At 43.9% G+C, this 16790-nt stretch overlaps 1 protein-coding gene across 4 annotated transcripts in view; it reads left to right on the forward strand.

The window, feature by feature from the left end:
- The window catches only part of PARN (poly(A)-specific ribonuclease), a 170686-nt gene that overhangs the window by 7004 nt on the left and 146892 nt on the right, over window positions 1–16790 (forward strand). For all 4 annotated transcript variants that reach the window (XR_006708312.1, XM_045461467.1, XM_045461468.1 and 1 more), the window contains 6 exons: window positions 3862–3922; window positions 8823–8988; window positions 10175–10240; window positions 10979–11017; window positions 12339–12381; window positions 15431–15511. Coding sequence is in view for 3 of the 4 variants with exons in the window: in XM_045461467.1 (XP_045317423.1) it covers window positions 3862–3922; window positions 8823–8988; window positions 10175–10240; window positions 10979–11017; window positions 12339–12381; window positions 15431–15511 (456 nt within the window). In the remaining variant the exon portion in view is untranslated. The remainder of the gene's footprint in view (window positions 1–3861; window positions 3923–8822; window positions 8989–10174; window positions 10241–10978; window positions 11018–12338; window positions 12382–15430; window positions 15512–16790) is intronic.

Raw genomic sequence — 16790 nt, forward strand, 5'->3', positions numbered from 1 at the left:
TCTCCCTGTGTGTACAGACGCTTATTTTGCAAGGAGCACCTTCAGTTGCTTTGTTTCCAAACTCTATCTGCTTTAACAGTGATAAGAGCTTTCCAAGAGTGACTTTTTAAAAAAAAATTTTTATATTTATTTATTTTTGAGAGAGAAAGAGAGAGACAGAGAGCAAGCAGGGGAGGGGCAGAGAGAGAGGGAGACACAGAATCCGAAGCAGGCTCCAGGCTCTGAGCTGTCTGCACAGAGCCCGATGCAGGGCTCGAACCCACAAACTGCGAGATCATGACCTGAGCCGACGTCAAGACGCTTTATCGACCCCCATGATCTCATGGTTTTGTGAGATTGAGCCCCGTATCGGGTTCTGCACTAACAGTGCAGATTCTCTCTCCCTCTCCCACTGCCCCTTCCCTGCTTGTACTCTGTCTCTTCTCTCAAGATAAAAATAAATAAACATTAAAAAAAGAAAGTGAAACACAGAATGGTTGTAAGTGCTGGTGTTTGCATGGCTGACCGAGAGCTGCGGCTGGTGCCGCTGTCCAGCATCGTGAGAGAGTCTTGTACTGTGTATCACTAGTCTGGAAAGGTCCAAATTCAAAACTCAAAGTATAGTTTCTACTGAATGCACCACCATGAGGTGGAAAAATCCTGAGTTGAACCATTGTTAAGTCAGGGACCATCTGTATCTGTGTGTCTACACACATGTATGTAACTTTAGTTCTTTTCTTTAATATACACAGAAATCTGATACTCATACTTTAAATAACTTGCATTTTCCACTGAACACAGTTTGTACATATTTCACAGCGTGGATGTGGGTAATTTATTTAATTTGAATTTAAAAGTTTCCAAAGGTTCTCTATTTTAAATAATGTTAGAGTCAACATTCATGTGCAGTGTATCTTTGTGTATATGTAGGAATTAAAAAAAAATTTTTTTTAATGTTTATTTATTTTTGAAAAAAATTTTTTTTTTCAACGTTTATTTTTTATTTTTGGGACAGAGAGAGACAAAGCATGAACGGGGGAGGGGCAGAGAGAGAGGGAGACACAGAATCGGAAACAGGCTCCAGGCTCTGAGCCATCAGCCCAGAGCCTGACGCGGGGCTCAAACTCACGGACCGTGAGATCGTGACCTGGCTGAAGTCGGATGCTTAACCGACTGCGCCACCCAGGCGCCCCAAATGTTTATTTATTTTTGAAACAGAGAGCACGAGCAGGGGAGAGGCAGAGAGAGAGGGAGACACAGAATCTGAAGGAGGCTCTGAGCTGTCAGCACAGAGCCAGACGTGGGACTCGAACCCACGAACTGCAAGATCATGACCTTAGCTGAAGTCGGACGCTTAACAGACTGAGCCACTCAGGTCCCCCCCCCCTCCTTTTTTAAGTAAGCTCTACATCTAATGAGGGGCTCAAACTCATGACCCCGAGATCAGGAGTCGCACGCGTGCTCCACTGACTGAGCCAGCCAGGTGCCTCCTGTATGTAGGAATATTTTTATAGGATAGATTAATTAGAAGGGAAATTGCTGAATCATAAGGCATATGCATTGAAAATTTTGATGGAGGCTTGAGATTGTCATCCCAAATAACTGTGCTTATTTTTTGAATCCTGAAAATGATACATTTAGGATAAATCAAAATTAGTGGATACTAAGCACAAGTATATTGTGTAGGTTCAATGGATTTTTTTTTTTAATTATGGTAAGAAATACGTAACATAAAATTCACCATTTTAAGTAATTCTAAGTTCAGTGGCATTAAGTACATTTCTCTTGTGTAACCTGAAAGGTGGTATTTGAGTGGAAAATACAGAGCTTCAAAAAGGGATAGATGAAATTTTTGTTTTACATTTATTTATTTTCGAGAGACAGAGACAGAGCACAAGTAGGGGAGGGGCAGAGAGAGAGGGAGACACAGAATCTGAAGCAGGCTCCAGACTCCAGACTGTCAGCACAGAGCCCAACGCAGGGCTCGAACTCATAAACTGTGAAATCATGACCGAGCAGAAGTTGGGTGCTTAACCAACTGAGCCACCCAGGTGCCCCGGAAAAGAGAAGCAGTTTTAACTGGATATTTATTTTATTTATTTTTTTTTAAAGTTTACTTAGTTATTGTGAGAGAGGAAGTGAGCATTCGTACCACGTGGGAACGGGGGAGGGGCAGAGAGAGAGAGGGAGAGAGAAGGAATCCCAAGTAGGCTGTGCTCACATCACGGAGCCCCATGCAGGAGAGACCCCAACAACAAGGGGATCATGACCTGAGCTGAGATCAAGAGTCGGATGTTCAGTGACTGAGCCACCCAGGCGCCCCTGACTGGATATTTAAAGGAAAGGAGGTTAGGGTGTTTTGGAGTCTAGTGAAAGGAGGACAGAAATGCCTTTCCGTAATCCATCTTTCAGCTCCTCTGTTAGTGGGGGAATGTTTTGTGGGCAGAACTGCAAATACTGAGGCATGGTAGACAGAAAGGAGGCTTGTGGCCCAAGCCAGAAGACATTGGATCTTGGTTCAGAACAAGATAAAAAGAGAAGATGTGGAGGGAAAAGTTGCTTGTTCTAAACCACAGAGAAGCTGAGATGGTGAAAATAACGTGCATGTACCCAAGTGTGTGTGCGTGTGTGTGTGTGTGTGTGTGTGTGTGTTTGCGTATGTTTGTGTGTGTGCACATTTATGTGTGTGTGTGTGTATGGTAGGGGGTTAAGATTGCCATTTACATCTCATCACTTTTTAAGAAGAATCTGTTGTTGATAAAGATAAATACAGTGTTTACTTCTTAGCATAAGGCTTACAAAATGAGTCAAGGAAAAATTGGAAGAAATAAAAAATGAAGACAGGATTCCTACAGTATGAATAGAACACAGAAATTTGTGCTAAAGAAAGTCTCTGCGCTTCCTAGCAGCTAAGACAGGGGAAACACACAGTCGCTTCTGTGGTCCACAGGATCAGCACAAACCAGGGCTCGGAAGTAGAGCTTTGCTCAGGCTAGAGACCTCAGGACGTGTGCCTTTCATTATCGTATGGAAATCACGTATGTAGAAACCCTTGTCTTCAGCTGTAGCTTAGCGTGAACACCGTCACGAGTGTAATGGGGCCGACACAGTGTCCCTCATCTGGGCTGATGGTGTCCTGTCACAGTACAGGTCAGGAAAGGTAGTTCTGTGAGGAACCAGATTAAAATGGCCCAGGCGTGTCGCCCTCTCGTGTTCTGATGAGATATTAGAGTAGCTGCGGTCCTTTTTGTGGCTCTTCCGTTAGATCGAGTCCAGAGCTTTGTGGTGTTTGCCATTCTTGTGTACCATGTGTGGTAGTATCTTTAATATTTTCACTGAAATTTACTTCTGTATTGTTGCTCACTGCATATTTGAGATGTGTTGGTTTAATAGGTCGTTACCAAGAACTTTTCTCTATTTTAATCTCAAGTGTGAAGAATAAGTTATTAGAATCTACCTTGAGGTGGATATTGATGTGTTAGGATTTCTACATGTGAGCTACTTTAAACTTGAACTGAGTGTGGGGGGGGGGTGGGTCAGATAATATCAATACATTTTTTTTCTTTTTATAGTTTCCTACTCAGTACAGCGATCAGGAGTTTTCCGCTTCTTGGAAGGCTGTGATGTTTACCCAGTATATTTTTCTTAAATATTGTGAAACAAAGGATATTGTTTGTAAGCCATAAAGGAGAACAGCCCACCTAGTTTAAGTGAATGGATTATATGGCAGCCTTGGAGTAGAAATCTTAATTTTCTGACCTTTGACCGGCTCCTTCGTTGCCTGGCTGCCTTTGTTTACTTGTCTGAGTTATCTGTCTGTGTCTGTTCACGTATCTGCCACCAACATCACCAAAATGTATGTTCTGTTCACTCTTGTTTCAGAGCTCAAGCATTGACTTTCTAGCAAGCCAAGGATTTGATTTTAATAAAGTTTTTCGCAATGGTAAGATTACATCTGACCTCTCCTTAGTGCTTGTAAATTTGGGTTTGATTGAGAATGACCTTTCTGTGCCTGCTGTCTGAGACAGAATCTCAGGGTCCTGCCATACCATGTGTAGCCTTAGAGTTGTAGAAAACTCTTTTATCGTGCCTTTGAAAACCTTTAGCCTCGTCAGGCACGAACGGGGAGAGTAGACAGTACTTCATTTTGCCCTAATGAGGCCGTGCCAACTCCTCATTTTATTTTATTTAAAAAAAATTTTTTTTAGTTTATTTTTTTATTTTTAAAGTTTATTTTTGAGAGAGAGAGAGAGAGAGAGAGAGACCGAGTGCAAGTGTGGGGTGGAGGCAGAGACAGAGGGAAGCACAGAATCGGAAGCAGGCTCCAGGCTCGTGAGCTGTCAGCACAGAGCCCGACGCGGGGCTCGAACTCACGAACCGTGAGATCATGACCTGAGCCAAAGTCGGATTCTTAACTGACTGAGCCACCCAGGCACCCCTGTTTATTTTTTTGAGAGACAGAGAGAGTGAGCAGGGGAGAGACAGACAGGGAGAGAGAGAATCCCAAGCAGGCTCTGCCCTGGCAGCCTGGAGCCTGATGCAGGGCTTGAACCCATGAACCACGAGATCATTACCTGAGCCTAAGTCAGACGCCCCAGCAACCGAGACACCCCAGTGCCCGATTCCCAATTTGATTGAGTGGAATTTATTCTCCTGCTGGTGTTGTGACTCAAGTGGCCTAACAGACCCTCTGTGGAGAGCACAGTTTCCCCCATTTTCTTCCAGTGAGACAGGTGTTAGAGGACTTAAGAAAGGACCTGCGTTCTAGTAAATGCTGTAATGAAAAACTCCCTCTTCCAAGTGATGCTTGTTTATTATTCAGAGAGAGTTGCTTAGTTCCTCACACACAGCGCAGTCATGACAGCTCACCGTGTCGTGTGACAGATGGGCGAACGTGCTTAGGAAAGGGACTGCGTCTTATACATTTCATGTTCCCAGGGCATAGCCCAAGTCGTCTTCTGTGTCAGGGAGGTGACCCTAATACTCGATGAGTGAATATTGGCCGTGAAAGTCCCGACCGGAGTTTTTCCCTTCCTTTTGTTCCTGAAAAGTGTTTAGGAAAGCCTCTGGTTTTCCCAGCAGTTTTCAGCACCTGCTGCTGTAAGGTCAGTAACTTTTACCTAATCTCATAAATTGTATTTTTTTCCATAGTGAACGCCCAATTATTGAGTGAGTTAAGGAGGGAGATTTTTTGTAATACAAGTGTTGGAACACATATTCAAAAACTTATCTTCCCCTCACCAGGATCTCCTTGTGAGCCCTTCAGAACCCACACCATAGTGTTTTTTAGTTGACTCAGTGGTGCTGCACCTTCACTTTTTTTTTTTTTTTTGTTTATTTTTGAGACAGAGAGAGTGAGCATGAGTGGGGCAAGGGCAGAGAGAGGGGACAGGGGATCTGAAGCGGGCTCTGCACTGACAACAGAGAGCCCAAGGCGGGGCTTGAACTCACCAACAGTGAGATCATGACCTGAGCCGCAGTCGGATGCTTAACTGATTTAGCCACCTAGGTGCCCCTTAACTTTTATCGATTTTTTAAAATGTGTATTTAATTTTGAGAGAGAGAGAGAGCATGAGCGGGGGAGGAGCAGAAAGAGAGGGAGACACATACTTGAAGCAGGCTTCAGGCTCTGACTTGTCAGCACAGAGCCCAACTTGGGGCTCGAACTCATAAACCAGGAGATCATGACCTGAGCCGATGTTGGATGCTTAACTGACTGAACCACCCAGACACCCCAATGTTTTTGACTTTTTGGAAAAAAAAAAAAAAAAAAAAGATTTTGGAGCCCAAAACGCTTAATGCAGTGAGTGAACCAGCTGGGCAGCACAGTTTGGGTATTCTAAAAATTTTTTTCCCTTTGGCTCAAACTTGACTCTGAAAGCTGTTATCAAATACAAGTTCCAAATGTAGTTAGAGCGCTCTATTGGAATAAGTGCAAAAATCTGTTGAAGGAACTGCTTTAACCAGTCTCCTGTGGATGTATAATTTCCAGCCTGATGGTTTTATTTTCATAAAAGGAGAGAAACAGCCAAGTTGGAATGTGTGCCTCATTCTCCTTGTTTTATAGTCAGACCTCGGAGTATTTTCGTCACAACTGAATCGGGACTCCCAGGACATCTGTCATTGCCAGACTCTTAGCCCCACACTGTGGCTGATACTCTCTCAATCTGTTCTCGACCGTCCCTTCTCTTCCTTACCAGTTTTTTGCACTCGGGCTCTGCAAATCCAGACCCTTTTCTTCTGGCCGTCTTCTCAGAAGTGCCTTTCACTTCCTTGCGTGAAAGGGAATCAGCTGACTCTTGCTTCACTTCCCCTGCACCCTCTGGAGCATAGGTGGTTTTACCTCTCTCTCTCTCTCTCTCTCTCTCTCTCTCTCTCTCTCTCTCTCTCTCTCCAGGCAGGCATCGGTGGGTGTCCTTGTTCTACCATGCCATGTGACAGCCACGTGGATTCCCTCTTCCCAGGAGCCACGGGATGTGTCACGGGCTCTACGGCCCCTCTTTTTGCTGATTTCATGGGTGTGGCATTCACGACAGCCTTGGCTTCGGCTTTCTGTCTTCTCTCCATTCCTAACTCTCTCCTCATTATGGGCGACATCACCACCCACAGGGATGACCAGCAAATGCCCTGTCCTGTCTGTTTCTCGACCAGTTGCTCAGAGGTCTTTGCTTCCAGCTCCCCTTAGCCATCTCTGCCCTTGGGAGCACCGTGGGTCTCATCACCAGTAACTGAACGCACCTCCAGCCTTTCTTTCTGTGACAGCACTACCTCTTGTCCTTCTCAAGTACTCAGTCTCATCACTGGTGGTGTTACCTTTTTTTTTTTTTTTTAATTGTGGAAAAATGCCATAGGATTTACCATCTTAACCATTTTTAAGTATTCAGTTCAGTGCTAGTAAGTACATTAACGTCGTGCAACTGATGGTGTTATTAATGTTGATCGCCTTTTCTGTCAATTAGTTTTAGCATTCACCGATGATTCTTGCATGGAATGATTAGTATTACTGATAAATGGTGATTTTTCTAATTCTATCATCAAAAAAGTTCATTACTGTCCCATGGCTTTTAATGCCACCCGTATTCTGATGATACCTAAATTTATATCTCATTACCTTTCTCCTGAGCATTAGTCTTATATCCACAGCCCTTAATTCATAGACACCCTTAGCTGATTTATGTATTCAGATGGTAGGGTTTGATTTTCATGTCTTGGGCCCCAAAGCTATTCTTTGCCCGGGGTTCCCTACCTCTATAAGTACACCTGCCGTCTTCCCAGCTGCTTACACCTAACACCAAGGTAGCGTTTTCGATTCTCCTCTTCCCTTTATCCCTCCCTTCCAGTATATCAGCAGGTTATATCTCTCCTATCTCTGTATTCATCTTCTCTGTCTCTAGTCTAAGCTGGGTCACAAACCAAGACCCACAGCCCATTTTGCAAATAAAGTCCTATTGTAAATAAAGCCATGCCCATTCATTTACCCGTCATGTGTGGCCATTTTCATGTTACAAGAGCAGAGTTGATTGGTTTCAACAGAGATTCCCCATGTGGCCCACAAGCCTAAAACATATACTTTACGCTTTAAGAGAAAGGTTACTGACCTCTGATGTAAGCAGTTATCTCTTGCCTGGATAATTGCTTTTAACTGGCTTCTCTACTTCAATCTTCATGGGAGTCGAAATGATCTCTTTAAAAAACAAACAGATAATGTAATTGTCTTGCTTAAAACCTTCTAATGGCATTCTGTTGCTCTTCGAATAAAACAAGTTCTTTTTCTTCAATTTAAAAAATAAAAAAAAAAATTTTTTTTTTTTATCATTTTAATTTATTTTTGAGAGACAGAGAGAGACCGAGCGTGAGTGGGAGAGGGGCAGAGAGAGAGAGGGAGACACAGAATCCAAAGCAGGCTCCAGGTTCTGAGCTGATAGCACAGAGCTTGATGCGGGGCTCAGACTCCCCAACCACGAGGTCACGACTCGAGCCGAAGTCACACGCTCAACAGACTGAGCCACCCAGGCGCCCCTTTAATTTTTTTTAATGTTTATTTATTTTTGAGAGAGAAAGAGAGTGAACAGGGGAGGAGAAAGGGAGACTGAGACAGAGTCCAAAGCAGTCTCCAGGCTCTGAGTTGTCAGCACAGAGCCCTGTGTGGGGCTCAAACTCACAAAACCGTGAGATCATAACCTGAGCCAGAGTCTGACGCTTAACTGACTGAGCCACCCAGGCACTCCCAGTGCCCCTGAATAAAACAAATTCATATCACGATCTGTAAAGGCCTGCACAGTCTCACACCACCATCTCCATGCTGACATTGTGCCATTCTCCTGTTCCCTGTGTTCCGGTCACGCCAGCTTCCTTGCTGTTTCTGGAGCTGTCCACACCATTCCATCCTCTGGGCGTTGATCGTTTTTCCCCAGCCTGAAATACTCTTCTCCTGGCTCCTTGCTGGCCTGACTCCTTCTCACCCTTTCGGTCTTTGCTCTCAGTGGCCTCTGATCCTCCTGTCGAAAGTCCTTCCCTTCACTATGGAGCAGAAGGTGTCTGCTTTGTTCCCTGTTAGATCCCTTGGGCCCACTGCAGTACCTGGCCCGGTGTAAGTGCCAAAGAAACATTTGTTGAAAGAAGAATGCATGGTGTAGAAGCAAAGACCAGTGTATGTCAAAATCATTTGTCTTTTCTGTTGATTTTTTTGGGATATAGTTAAATATGGTAAGTCTTGCCTGAACATTTTAGATTCACTGGTTTGCTAAAAAAAAAAAAAAAAAAAAAAAACACCCAACTTTTTATGTTGAAATTTTTATGTTTAGTTACCTCTGCTAATGCATTCTTTTTCAAATTACACTTAGGAATTCCCTATTTAAATCAGGAAGAAGAAAGACAGTTAAGGGAGCAGTATGATGAAAAACGCCTACAGTCCAATGGTGCAGGAACTCTGTCTTACGTATCTCCCAACGCGTCAAAATGTCCTGTGACGATTCCTGAGGATCAGAAGAAGTTTATTGACCAAGTGGTGTAAGTTCCCGGACTAGAAGAACGCATCACGCAGATATGTTGGGGCAGGACTGACGTCTGTATCTCAGGCTTGTGCGGCACGAGCACTGCACACACGGGTGTGATATCGTGAATGGCAGGATTCCACTGGGTCATGTCTGAATTTGTACAATCACAGCACATTGTAAAATAGAATTCTGTGTGCTGTACTTAGACTTGTAGCGTGTCACCCGGAAGAGACTATCTCAGTAAGTGGGCAGACCTCCCAGTTGGATCGAGTAGGCATGGATCAAGATAGGCACTGTCCAGTTTCCCCGAAGGCAGAGGAATGAAACAGGCCTATCCAAGTACTTACAACATATCCACATTTTTTAAAATTAAAAAATAAGTTTATTTATTTATTTTGAGACAGAGAACCTGGTTAGGGAAGGGGCAGAGAGAGAGGGAGAAAGAATCCCAGACAGCCTGTGGGCCAATAGCAAACTGTGAGATCGTGACCGGAGCCAGAATCAAGAGTCGGATCCTTAACTGACTGAGCCATCCAGAGCCCCTCGTTTTGTTTCTTTGAATGAAGTTTCTGACAAGTACGCATGCCTTTGGAGGAGTGTCTGGTTTCACTGGGTTTTCAGTATAACTGCCTTACGAGGAAAGTAAAAATTAATCACTTGATTTTATTGGAGTATAGTTGACATGTTGTTAACGTTAGTTTCAGGCGTACAAGGTAGTGATTTGACGGGTTTATATATTATGCTGTGTTCGCCCCGAGTGTAGCTACCATCTGTCCCATTACATCACTGTTATACCATCATTGATGGTATTCTTTTTGTTCTCTTTTTATTGCTGCGACTTACTCATTCCATAAGTGGAGGTCTGTATCTCCCTCTCCCCTTGACCCGTTTTGCTCAACCCTCCACCCTCCTCCCCTAGAAAAGTAAAAATTTAAGTTCCTTGTATCAATGAATCCTTGAGAAGTTGTCACGAACTCATGAATAACGACAATGAAAAGAATACGTCCAAATAAAGTATTTTTCTTTAAGGGTAACCAGGTATAACTCTAAGTATAACTTACAACTTATAACCTGATTGGGTAGAGTTACATTGTCCTGGGTTCTTATATTTAAATTGCTTTGGAGTATGATTAATCTGTTGGCTGGTCGCTTCATTCCTGAAAGGTACTGATGGCGATGTTTTCATTTTAACTCCTCAGAGAGAAAATTGAAGATTTATTACAAAGTGAAGAAAACAAGAACTTGGATTTAGAGCCATGTACTGGGTAAGTTGCCCTAAATATTTTCACATGTTCTTTTTTTGGAGAGTGGATGATTTCTGGCATGTGCTCTATTTTGGGTTTTTAAACCCACATTCATAAACGGCCTTTTTATTATAGGTATGTTCCCAAGATGTAAGCCCTAACTTTAGCATTAACACATTGGGGACACTGGTATATTGCGACACTGAGTGAACAGTTTGTCCTGTCCTGGAGGGGAGAAACCCCTTGTTGCATCTTTGACTTTACGTTATGCTCCAGCTATGCTCTAGCGTGGCATAGCTAGCTACTTGAGCCTCGAGGGGTGCTTAATACACAAAGGCTTCAAAGAAAAGAATTTGCCGTCGGGCTATGTCTATCCTTTTAATTTCTCTCTGCAGTAGAAAACATCAGTGTTTCAAAGAGTCAGTGGCTCAGATAATTTGTGCCTAGCTTCACAAAAGTGTTTCAGTGTGTGTGTCTACTTTAAACTCCTTGTACAGCCGCAGGCAGTAACACTGGGGTTGGAGAAGAACTTCTCCCTCTTCGACCCATGCGATACAATAATATTAAAGAACATTCTGATGAGGACAGATGGTAGGAGATCCTGCCACTCAAACATCCTGCCGGGTTTTGTTTCTGTGAGACCTGTCGCTTCTCGTGGAGTCGCTTTGAAAAATTAAATGTCTTTCCTAACCAGTGCTTGATCAGTTAGGATTTTCTTTTAATGAGCCCCAATCAGTACCTTCTCTTTTGTTTTTATAGGTTCCAAAGAAAACTAATTTATCAGACTTTGAGCTGGAAGTAAGTGTTTATGTTCTATGTGAGAGCTCTGTGAGGGACCCAGGATTGAAAACTAAGTATTATGTCTTAGCTCTCCTTTCACTTCTGGGATTCTTGGTGATCTGACCATACCATGTTCTTGGGCAGTGCTGTGTTGAACTTCCCCTTACTTCTTAAGTTCCTTGAATACCCACTGATTTTCTTTGTTGTTATTTCGTAGCGGATGCTTTTAAACGTTTTAAATTTCCTTTCAGTTGTCACTTTGGCGATAGGTTCATTAAGTTCCGGATGTATAGTGTTTTGTTCTTTGAAGGTTAAATGATAAAGATTGGGTTTTAAGATCTAGGAAATAACTCAGATGAATGCTCTTTCTCAGGCAGGGGTTAGACCATGGGTACGTTTTAGGCGGTCTGTGAACCCCCTGAAATAATATCCAAAATTGTGTGCCTGTATTTCTCCGGCGCTGTATCCGTTTGTTTCACTGTATTTTTGAGCAGACCTCTAACCCCAAATTGAATATCGTTGTCGAGCAGGGGGAAGTTTGCATTCGACTTTATTTGGGCCTCTTGTTCTTCCATTAGAATCTACCAGTGATGTATGTACCTGGAGTTTACTTTGAACAAAACTGGAGAAGGGCCACTGTCCTCTGACTAGGCTCCTGGCCTGTCATGTTGTCCTTTCAGTGGACTCCATGGGGGTTCCAGATCCCTCTCTTTGGCTAATGCACGCGCTGGTGCCAGACTATAGTAGAGTTACTCTTCTCAAACCTCTGTGTATGCCCCATACCATTTAAAACAACCTTCACAATTTCACTTAGGAAGTAAACGTTATTGCATTTGGGAGCAAGATGCCTGTGTCCTAAAACGTTAATTTGAAATCAGATACGCTCTGCATTTTTTTTTTTTTTTTTTTTTTTTAGTTTTTATTTTTTTTAATGTTTATTTTTGAGAGAGAAAGAAAGAGCACGAGTGGGAAAGGGACAGAGAGAGAGGGAGACAGAGGATCCAAAGGAGGCTCTGTGCTGACAGCAGAGAGCCTGACGCGGGTCTTGAACTCACGTCAACCATGAGATGATGATCTGCATCGAAATCAAGTCGGACACCCAACTGGCTGAGCCACCTAGGCGCCCCTACACTCCTGCATTCTTAAAGCAGACATAGGGAAACATTCAGTAGCTGAAATATTATGGAATAGGTTTACTATAAAGTCTTTGTTGTAGTAGTATTTATTTTATATTTAATAAAACTTCTTAACATAGCTGTCAAGTTGCTTTTTAAAACACCTAGGGTTTTAGCTGTCATTGGCTCATCTAGTGATGTCCTCTTGTCTCTCTCTTCTTTAGGTATCCCAAAGGCATTCACGTTGAGACTTTAGAAACTGAAAAGGTAACCCCAAGAACTGTCCAGGGCCAAACACATACAATGATACAATGACGTGCTGAGAGTCAGAATTGACTCCTGGCTCTGCTTCCTGTGAGCTGGGTGACCTTGGGCAAGTCACTTCACTTCTCTAAGCCTCGTCTTCCTCCTTTGTACCCTGGAGATGAGCATGGGGATGGTGATCTGTGCCTGTTTTGATCACAGCTGTTTTGTGGTGATCAAGCAGGTCAACAGATACAACATGATTTGTAAACTTGAAAGTATGTACATGTTACTTTGTTAGTACGTTAGTATGTGTTCTTGTTACGGCAGAAAGCTGTAGTGGCCTGCATGAAAAACTGGCTTCCTGTTACGTGGGCACGGGAAATGAAATTCTAGAATCTGGGGCATAAGCATGAGCATTGCGAATACATTCAGGCATGTGTTCCCAAGGTGCGCTGATGGAACCGTGATGGGTAATGGGAGGCTGAGGGTGGGTTCCTTTAGCAAAATTTTAGAATTTTAGAATTTTGTTGTTGGTCTTTTTTTTTTTTCCACTCTCTATTGTTGCTCTTGAGTCAGATGTCAAATGAGAGATGAAGTAAATTAAAAAAAAAATCTTGCTTGAAGATAAATCTCAAACTTTGACATAGAATGTGGTGTGCTTACTTGATTCAAAACGGAATATAGGAGAAAGAAGGGACTAGTTTTCTGACAAGTTACCTGGAAATCCAGGATATGTTTCTAATGTCAATGAAATGAGATAGAGACATTTTATTTTTCATTGAAAAAAAAATTTAAATTGTAGTTAACATATGTGCAATATTGGTTTCAGGAGTAGGATTCAGTGATTTATCACTTACATACAACACCCAGCGCTCATCATGACAGGTGCCCTCAGTCCCCATCCCTCATCTAGCCCAACCCCCACCCACCTCCCAGAATCAACCCTGTTTGTTCTCTTTCGTTCAGTCTCTTGTGATTTGCTTCCCTCTCTCCCCGCAACTTTTCCCCCCTTCCCCTATGTTCATCTGTTTTGTTTCTTAAATTCCACATCTGAATGAAATCATATGGTATCTATCTTTGTCTGATGCAGTTATTCAGCTTAGCATAATACGCTCTAGCTCCATCCACGTCATTGCAAATGGCAAGATTTCATTCTTTTTGATGGCCGAGTAATAGTCCGTCGGTGTGTATTCACACACACACACACACACACACACACTTGCGCGTGCACACATGCCTATACACACTACATCTTTCTCCATTCATCGGTATGGATATTTGGGTTTGGGTTCTCTCCATAGTTTGGCTATTGTTGATAACACTGCTGTAAACAGTGGGGTGCCTGTGCCCCTTCGAATCAGCATTTTTGTGTCCTTTGGGTATCTAATAGTGCAATTGCTGGATTGTTGGGTAGTTCTATTTTTAGAAGTAACTCCATACCCTTCTCCAGAGTGGCTGCACCAGTTTGCATTCCCACTAACAGTGCAAGAGGGTTCCCTTTTCTCCACTTCTGCGCCAACACTGGGTTTTGTGTTGTTAATTTTAGCTCTTCTGAAAGGTGTGAGGTGGTATCTCAGTGTGGTTTTGATTTGTATCCCTGATGATGAGTGAGGTTGAGCATTTTTTCATGTGTCTGTTAGCCATCTGGATGTCTTTGGAGAAGTGTCTATTCGTGTCTTCTGCCCATTTCGTCACTGAGTTATTTTTTTTTTGGGTATTGAGTTTGATAAATTCTTTATAGATTTTGGATACTAACGCTTTATCACATATGTCATTTGCAGGTGTCTTCTCCCATTCCGTTGGTTGCCTTTTAGTTTTATAGATTGTGTCTTTCGCCAGGCAGAAGTTTTTTATTTTGATCAAGTCCCAATAGTTCGTTTTTGCTTTTGTTTCCCTGGCCTCTGATGATGTGTCTATTAAGAAGCTTCTTCAGGGAGCCTGGGTGGCTCAGTTGGTTGGGCATCTGACTTTGGCCTAGGTCATGATCTCACGGTTCGTGGGTTTGAGTCCCGCATTGGGTTCTGTGCTGACAGCTCGGAGCCTGGAGCCTGCTTCCGATTCTGTGTCTTCCTCTCTCTCTCTCTCTGCCGTTCCCCTGCTCACACTCTGTCAGTCTCTGTCTCGAAAAACAAATAAACATTAAAAAAATTAAAAAAAAAAAAAGTTGCTTCAGCCAAGGTCAAAGAGGTTGCTGCCTGTGTTAGAAATTTTATTTTAAAACTGACTATTTAGAAATTCATGTTCAAGAAAAAAAAATAAAAAAAAAAAAAAAAAAAAGAAATTCATGTTCACATGCAGTGTGACTTCTTAGTGTTAGTCGTGGAAAGTGTCTTATTCTCATGGTCTATTGATACTTCTTTATTTTTTTTTTTAAATTTTTATTTCAACGTTTATTTATTTTTGGGACAGAGAGAGACAGAGCATGAATGGGGGAGGGGCAGAGAGAGAGGGAGACACGGAATCGGAAACAGGCTCCAGGCTCTGAGCCAGAGCCTGATGCGGGGCTCGAACTCACGGACCGCGAGATCGTGACCTGGCTGAAGTCGGACGCTTAACCGACTGCGCCACCCAGGCGCCCCTATTGATACTTCTTTAAAAAAAAATTTTTTTTAATTAAGTTTATTTATTTTGAGAGAGAGAGAGAGAGCACAGTAGGGGAGGGGCAGAGAGAGGGAGAGACAGAATCCCAAGCAGGCTCCACACCATCAGCGCAGAGCCCGATGCGGGGCCTGAACCCATGAACTACGAGATCATGACCTGGGCCGAGATCAGGAGTCGGACGCTCAACTGACTATGCCACCCAGGCGCCCCTCATAGTCTACTGATACTTCTGATGTCGGTGGGGGTGAGTTAATAAACTGCAGGAGGATGTCATTTCGGCGCAGAGGCAGAATCTTGGTTTGTAATGCATCAACTCAGTTGTCGGCGGCGTTTCAAAATGCTTTCAGGGTATTTAGCCCATGAAAGGCTGTGTGGTGATAAAACATATAACTTCAAATGGTAGCAGTATCTGAATTGCTTGCCATCCGGTTGCTTGCAGAAAGTTGTACGTCTGGCTTATGTCTTTCAGAAGGAACGATACATCGTCATCAGCAAAGTAGATGAAGAGGAACGTAAAAGGAGGGAGCAGCAGAAACACGCTAAAGAACAGGTAGTGGAGTCATGGTCCCGTCGTTTGGGTGAGAAACAGCATCTAAGTACTGATTTAGTCCTTTCGTTGTGTTTGCAGATCACGTGTCACATTCCAGTGTAATGAATAGTTTCCTGTAACGGTAGAATTGAACTGGCAGAAAAACCTAGAACGGAATGAGAGCAACTTAACGGTGAAAAGTGTAGACATAGCCACCATCAGGAGTCTGACATGGTGGTTTACCACCGTTCCCCTTTGTGAATCTGTCTTGAGGGAAGTGTTCTTGGTCTGCATTCAGATTGTGTGGCACGGAACCTCATGCCCGTTAACTGTTACTGCTGTGTTGAGCCTCGGCCACGGTTGCTGTTTTCCTAAAACGAAGGGTAGTACGTGTGATTTGACAGGTTAGGATGGCTTGGTTGGATCTGCGTCATTAGCAGCCTCCTCCTGGTTGCTGTTATGTACTGTGGAGTAAGTCACCTGGCCAAGAGGTGTCGGTGGGCGAGAACAGAACAGTGAGTGAGTAGCAGTTGAGGTGGAACCTGGAAGCGCTTAGAAGGTCGAATCGGTGGAATTTGGGATGGGTTGTGGGTGGCGAAAGTGGAAGGGGAGAGAAGAACGATAGGCCAGAGATTGGAGCTGCTGAGACGGATGGCAGGTGGGGTGGCCTGGAGTGATAGGTGGGTGGAGGAGGCCAGGAGGTGACCCAGGGGTGAGTAGGGGCCACACCTGACCGATTGAACCAGTAAAGATGCAAAAAGCCACTGTTGGATTTAGGCAGCTTATTATATAAAGAAGGAGGATCAGCCAGTGGTGCCACCTACATCTGGTCCCTGTCCCACACACCAGAAAGACGACACTGAAATCAAAGGGGCCAGGGGACTGCGGCGTGAGTTGTGGCTACCCGTTACCGAATAGTCAATTCTAGACCACAGCTAAGTGCTTTTCTGTGCCGTAGCTCCATTCTGCAAGGGAGGGTGGGGCAGAAAACCCACATGCCTCATCAGAACCTGAGAAGTGGTGAGAAACCCATATGACAGCCTCCTGGGAGAGAGAGGGAGGCGGGTGGGAGATGGCCGCGTAGCAGCTCCTCACAAGCCCCTGCCTCCCACCCACCAGCTCCCCCTGGGGTGTTCCAACAGGAGATTGGTCCTGACTCAGGCCTTGGCCTGTGTGTCTTCAGTGGATATGTGCAAGGGTGAGTGTCCTGTAGGCAGGCTTATCATTCTGGAGCGCAGGAGAAAAGGTGAGGTGAGGGCTAGGTGTGGCTGTCGCAGGCGGAGAGACTGGGCCTGGGTTG

The sequence above is a fragment of the Leopardus geoffroyi genome, chromosome E3 (assembly GCF_018350155.1).
Source record: "Leopardus geoffroyi isolate Oge1 chromosome E3, O.geoffroyi_Oge1_pat1.0, whole genome shotgun sequence".
NCBI classification, from domain to species: Eukaryota; Metazoa; Chordata; class Mammalia; order Carnivora; family Felidae; genus Leopardus; species Leopardus geoffroyi.